The following is a 7051-nucleotide window of genomic DNA, read 5'->3' as shown; positions in this document are numbered from 1 at the left end:
GTACATTTTTTATTTTTTATAGAGATGGGGTCTTGCTCTGTTGCCCAGGCTAGTTTCAAACTCTTGGATACAAGCAAGCTTTCTGCCTTGGCTTCCCAAAGTGTTGGTATTACAAGCGTGAGCCACCATGCCCAGCCTAGGACTTTTTATTCAAGTGGGTGAAGGTGATGGAATGTTTGCCTCCCAAACCTAGGTCTAACAGTTCTGTAGTGGTTGGTAAAGATTTATGTTACTGTTTTGTATATTTGCTTTAGGTCCAATGTGTCCAATGTTTCTATCTAAATACCTCCTACATTACTCAGTATACTAAATAAAAGTCTTTCTGAAATAGTTGATTCCTCTATAAGGGAAATACAGGAAAAAACCAAAAGATAGTTGAGACAACTGAAAAAGGACAAAGGACAACTTTTTGGGGAGACTCCTTTTTTATAACAAATACTTGTCAACCTCAGTGGGATGTAGAGTTATTGGTAAGTCTTAAAAATTAGTATATATTTAGACCTCAAATATACATTGAGGGTATAAAGAAGTGTCATGTACATTTAAGGAGGCAGAATTGTGTACTTTACTCCACCTTTTTGATAGTATTTAAGACTTGCCATTTATTCTGTTCTTAGCTTTGATTTTTATCATCTATTTATATAACCCACATGTACGGTGCCTCCTGTGACCGGAGATCTTAGATTTAAAAATACATAGAAAAGAGGAGAAGACAGAATTTCAGTTGAGAAAATAGCATAAAAGTTTTTAAAATGCTGCATGTATGTTGTGACTAGACAGACAGGGTTGATCTGTACAGTGCTTTAGAAAGTTAAAGTTGTGGTCAGTCTCTGAAGAACCTTGAATGACATGTTGAAAAGTTGCGACTTTATTGTGTAGGCCAATCAAAATCACTGAAGGCTTTGAGGACAAAAACAAATCAGGTTATATACTGAAAATACATAAAAGAGTATATGCATTTTATATACAGGAAAATACTTTGGCAGTGTTGAGAAAAGGAAAATGCAGTATTGTGAATAAAAACTTAAGCTCATTTAAAATGTCACTCAGTAACATTGAACTCAAGAGCTTTAAATGTAGTTTTTCCTTGACATCTTTTAACATGTTACTTTATTAGGCCCTTCTAGACAACCCTATATATGTGTGTGTGTGTGTGTGTGTGTGTGTGTGTGTGTGTGTGTGTGTGTATATCCTACACTTTTCCCCCATAGCACTTAGTACCCCAGTTGTAGCACATGTATACATGCTTGTTTATTGTCTGTTTTCTTTCACAATACGATAAGCTGCAGGAGAACAAGGATTGTATTGTGCAGTGCTTCTCCTCAGTACTTAGAACCGTGCCCGATTTGTAACCTTTGATAAATATTTGTTAAGTGAGTGAATGTGTATTCAAATTAAGATGACCACAGATTTTAATGTGATTGATAGTATGAGGGGAGCAGTAGGACAAGATTGTGGTTCCTTCCTAGAAAGTCCTGTTAAAAAGTATTTGCTTTTCCCTTTCTTCCAGACTTTATATTCAGAGCACCAATCAAATTAAGCAAGACTGGGGAACTTCATGAGGAATATGAAAGCTTGAGAAAGGTAAAGTATTATCATGTCATTCATTTTCTTAAAGTAGGTTAAAATAATGACATTAAAGAATGCTTAGTGGGAGTCTTGATTTACCAGGTTTTAAAAAATTTATAATACAGAGCCTTTCTTCACACTACCTTATACCAGCTTAGTTAGATTTGGAGCTATAATGGAGGTAGAATAAACCTTAACCCAAGATTCCCCTAGTTGCTTTTTTAAAGATGAAAATGTAGTTCACAGAGGCTGTCACAAGCCAGTTGCAATAACTGGCCACCAGAGAGGTATTCTTGGTACTTTTAACAGGTGCCCTTGTTAATAATTGCTTGTATGGTTTTTCTTTATCTTGCAAGGTTCTTCTAGTTACATGTAGCTGGTGTTATCCATTATTGCTCACTCCGTTAAATACTCCAGAAGAACTGTAACATAGGTCATTAAGGGGATAGTGAAATAACTTCCTAGTTAGAAAATGTTTACCATTGGGAAAGCTTTTATCTGTGTCCATATCATTTATGATGTTTTCAAACTAATTGTCTGGGAATCACCTAGAGAATTAAGACTTTAAAAAGGCTGGTAATAAGAAGTATGTTGCTAGATGTGTATCATTCTTTCCCACCCCTCTCCCTACACCATCATTCCTCACCCAGCTTTATAATTGATTAATCATTCTACATGTGGGCATCTAATAGTTTATAAATGTAAGTGATCCACTTAATCTGGATCAAGCATCATCACAAAATAGAGGTGAGACAATAATGCTATTGTCACAGGATCCTTGGCGTGTCGTTTTGCCAACTGGAAACCTCTGTGACTGGTGACCCCTTTGCCCAAGTTTTGCTCGGGCCTGCTGGGCTCATTCTGCTCACTTGTTCTTTCAGGCTGTGCTTGCGCTACTGGCCTGGATCCCATACCTGCCAAAGGCAATCCAGGCACAGAGGGGAGGGATGCGTGAGCATGGGGTCTGGCTGCTCTGCACAGCCAGGCATGCTGGCTGTGACTGGGTGGGGAGCTCCAGGTGATGGCCCGTGTGCTGGATCCTGTGAGGCTGTGGCTGGACCAGGCATATCACAAGCTGCTTCCACTGCTGGCACTGGAGAACGCAGTGGTGCCTGAAACTTGGATACGCCAGGAACCACAGTGCCCCAAAGAGGGTGTCACAGCCCTGGCTCGGGAGCACCTAGGTCTGGACTCCCTGAAGGACTGCAGCTCCTCTCTTTTTCTCATTGCCCACACCATGGTGAGCGAGAGGCAAGTTTCAGCTGTTTATATTACCGCTCTCTCTGTCCCACCATTCAGTGAGTCCCAAGTTTTTGTCCTGTGTCCAGGAAGAATGAGATATGTGGACGTCTGTAGGGTGAGTAGGGTGAAGAGGAGCTTTGTTGAGTGACAGTACAGCTCTCAAGAGACTGAAGGGGGTAGCTCCTTTCCACAGGCAGGTCCAGACATCTGCTCAGCCCTCAGCTGAGAGGAGATCCACAGTGGGTAGCTCCCCAGCACAGGCAGATAGTCCCCATGTCTGCCAGTCTGGCAGAGTCCAGGGCTTTTATGGGCTTCAGAGGGGAGGAAGTGCATACTGGTTGGTCCATGGGCAGCCATGGGCAGGCCCAGAAAAAGCACTGTAAAAGTTCTCACTCCGGTCTGCAGAACTGGCAGCCCAGCCCCCAGCTTCAGGCTGTCCCCAGCTTGAAGGTGGGGCTTCATGAGGTATCCTCCCTTTTCTGTCCAGGAGCCTGTCTACCTCCTGCTACCATCAACCTGCCCTCCACTGTACTCACAGTGCCCAGGCTGTGCTGTGGGACACCTGCAGGCCTCCGTGAAGCTGCCCTCAGCACTCCCATGACCTTTCTCCCGTCTTCTGCTGTGCCCAAAGTCTGGAGGGGGCCGAGGTAGCAGGGGGCTGGCATGTCATTACCACCCGAGCGTGCTCCCACTTGGCCGGGTAGTGACAGCACCTGGGCTCAGTCACAACTTTGCTGTGAAATTGGTATGGGTGCTGGGAGTGGGGAGAGGCCAGACTGTGGGAGCAGGTACTTCTGAGCCTCTGGGGGTGGGAGATGAGGCTTGGGGGGCTTCCTGGGCCCCCAAGAGCACAGAGATGCCTGCAGCCATGGCTGGGTGACTGCAGCTGCACCCAGCATGGCAGGGCTCCCACCCCTTCAACTTGGAAGTGGGCATGGCTTCTACCTCTTGCCGGCTCCTGTTGACTCCTGCCGGCTCCATGGAGCATGCAGCCCCAGATGTCTCTTTGCTACTGCAGCCAGCATCTTTACAGTGCCTGCTCCAGACAGGCTGCTGCTGCCATCACTATTGTGGTATTTTTCACTGAATGAAAAATCAGTGTTTAGCAAGGTCACATTAGAGAGAAAAGATAATGGGAAACTGTGGCTAGCTACTGTATATTCTTTGATCTTCACTTGTAAATGAGGGTGTCAAATGCTGACTTGGATCTTCATGCTTCATTTATATTGGCATTGTGTGGTTTTTGTCTCTTAAAATTCAAAGCTTTTTTTCTGTTTAAAAAGAAACTATTTTCAGGGACCACATAAAAAGAACAGGTTCTTTTTAGATAAAATTTTAGAATGTACAGATACACTATTCTATCTTTTTAGACATTTTGCAAATGTGGAAATTTTGAAGCTATCAGTTTGAAGGTAATCTTAGAGAAAACAAGGAATAGGAGGTACAAAAAGGAGGTAAAGCAGAAGGCCTAGTAAGAGTAGGGGTTTTTATAAACCTTGGGAGAGAGAGGGAAACCTTGAGGAACTGTGATTTATGTTCCTGTTAGAGGAGAGGTGTGGAACAGTGGTTTTAAAAGGGGCTGATGCCATAATGTTGTTGAGTGAAGCTAGGATAATCTCATCCTGTATAAACTAGATTGGGTTTGAGAAACATTCATGTCATTTGGCTTAAATAAAAGTTAGCTACCGGTCATTCCTCTCACACCCCAAGTACCCAAATCATCCTTCATCCACTGTACAGCCTGGAAAATACAAGTCTAAGCTGTAACATCAAAAGGGACTAATATGGCATATCCATACAATGGCATACTATTCAGCAATAAAAAGGCGTGAACCACCAATAGGTGCTACTACATGGATGAACCTCGAAAAGATACTAAGTGAAAGACGCCAGATATAAGATATCATATATTGTGCTTCTATTTATAGAAAATGGGCAGAATAGACAAACAGTAGCAACAGATAGTAGATTAGTGGTCGATTAGGATAGGGTGTGGGAACAGGGATTAAATGGGAATGAAGGATTTTATTGATGATTTCTAAAACAGATCTCAGTAGATCTTCAAAAGTTTGTATTGAGCACAGGAAGATAAGTGGAAATTAATTCTACACAACTCATTACTAATTTGATGTGTGATATACTACTAATATACTTTTCATTTACTATACTCTTGTTACTTTAAATGACAGTAAAAACCTTTATAAAGGCTGTAAAAAATTAACAAGAATTTTTATTTCCCCAATTCTAGTTATTTTGGAAGGTATTACTTTATTTAACAATCCTGGATTCTATTACCTGTGGGAGATTTGGGAGAAAACCAGGCTGGGGTAAGGGACTACTGTAGAACAGTACTGAACCAGGATTGAGGGACCTACCAAGGACAGGGAGCAGGTGTTCTTAATATCCTTTCTAGTCAGAGGCTTTTGAGTTAATATGCTTACTGAGGTCACTATGAGTTTCTAAATTTTGTATTTCTATGAATAGGCTTGTATTTCTACATATATTTAGATTTTTTTTCTTTCTGCATGTGTTGTAGTTAATTGTCTTTTTTAACATAAGAAAAATGCGGAAATATCGGAGCAAAATGTGAAAGTCCCTTTTAACCTTTCTTCCCACTGTCCTTCCCAGAAGTGCCTAGAATCAATAGTTTAATGTATATAGTTAATGAAATATTTATTGTCCCCCTAGTATGTGCTAGGCACTGGGATGTCACAAACCCTCTAGCTGCTAGGGAGGCTGGGAAGCATGGTGTTTTAGCTAGGAACATTAACTTTCTAAGTAAAATCAGGGTTCTGTTAGGAAGGAGAAAATGGATGTTGGGTTGGCAACTACCTGCCTCTGTCTCCTGGGACAACAGTGGAAATAAGACTAGTTAGGAAACTTTTAGAGTAAGCAATATGTTGGGTTTAATTGGGGTTGGGATTTTGCCAGAAGTGTGATGGGGAGATGCAGTAGATGGACTTCAAGGTGTATACAAGGAAGTTGTTACAGTTTTGGATGATGGATCTAGGTTGTTTAAGGGGAAAATTGAGGACATGAGGGATATGATAGTGAAAGAGTTGTAGGGTCAATGGGTTGGAAACTTTGATGGTGAAAATGGTAAAAGTGGGATCACAGGCAAAAATAAATAAAGCTGGAAAGCTAGGAAGTGATAATCTCAATGTAAAAGGCTGAGATAATTTAGTTATGGATATCACAAAGTTTAGGGTATGACCGTGAAGTAGATAGCTGAAATAGGATGGAGAAAGAGATTTATTTAAGGAAGAGGTGAAGGAACAGAGAGTATACCAATATTGAGACCTTTGGGAATGATCACTGGAGTAGTTGGAGAGAAATTAAAATTTTAAGTGCCAAGTCTTTCTGTGAATGAGGTAAAGTGACAGAGAGGGGTTATGAGTGTTACAGTCTAAGGGTAAATACTTCTAAGAGGCTAGGTTGGTTGGTTGTTTGAAGAGAGAGATTCTCTTGGACTCCTAGGCTCTACGTGATCCACTTGTCTCAGCCTCCTGAGTAGCTGGAAGTTTAGGAGCATGCCACCATGCCTGGCTATTTTAAAAGTTTTTATTTCTGTGAAGATGGGGGGTTTTGCTGTGTTGTCCAGGCTGGTCTTGAACTCCTGAGCTCAAGCAATCCTCCTGCCTTGGCCTCCCAAAATGTCAGTATAACAGGTGTGGGCTACCATGCTTGGCCAGAAGGTAGGATTTTTGAGGAATAATCTGATTTATTTTGTGACTTGTTTTTTTCCACTTAACAGCATATATTTTTGGGCTGGGGTGTGTGTGTTTTTTTTCTTTTTTTTTTTTTTTGAGACGGAGTTTCACTCTCGTTATCCAGGCTGGAGTGCAATGGCGTGATCTCGGCTCACTGCAACCTCCGTCTCCTGGGTTCAAGCAATTCTCCTGCCTCAGCCTCCCGAGTAGCTGGGACTACAGGCGTGCACCACCATGCCCAGCTAATTTTTGTATTTTTAGTAGAGACGGGGTTTCACCATGTTGACCAGGATGGTCTCGATCTCTTGACCTCGTGATCCACCCGCCTTGGCCTCCCAAAGTGCTGGGATTACAGGCTTGAGCCACCGCGCCCGGTGTGTGTTTTTAATATAGGTACTTTTCTTTTTTTTTCTCTCTCTCTTTTAAGATAGGGTCTCACTTCATCACCCAGGCTGGAGTGCAGTGCTGTGATCTCAGCTCACTGCAGTCTTTGTCTCCTGGGCTCAAGCGATCCTCCCACCTCAGCAACC

The 7051-nt window shown here is 42.2% G+C and overlaps 1 protein-coding gene across 2 annotated transcripts in view; it reads left to right on the top strand.

The window, feature by feature from the left end:
- RNF169 (ring finger protein 169) overlaps positions 1-7051 on the top strand; it is a 99214-nt gene that overhangs the window by 31970 nt on the left and 60193 nt on the right. For both annotated transcript variants that reach the window (XM_003923852.4, XM_074400928.1), the window contains exon 2: positions 1511-1584. In XM_003923852.4, coding sequence (XP_003923901.2) covers positions 1511-1584 — 74 coding nt within the window. The remainder of the gene's footprint in view (positions 1-1510; positions 1585-7051) is intronic.

Source organism: Saimiri boliviensis, chromosome 6 (assembly GCF_048565385.1).
Source record: "Saimiri boliviensis isolate mSaiBol1 chromosome 6, mSaiBol1.pri, whole genome shotgun sequence".
Taxonomy (NCBI): domain Eukaryota; kingdom Metazoa; phylum Chordata; class Mammalia; order Primates; family Cebidae; genus Saimiri; species Saimiri boliviensis.
This window is presented reverse-complemented; position numbering and strand designations above follow the sequence as displayed.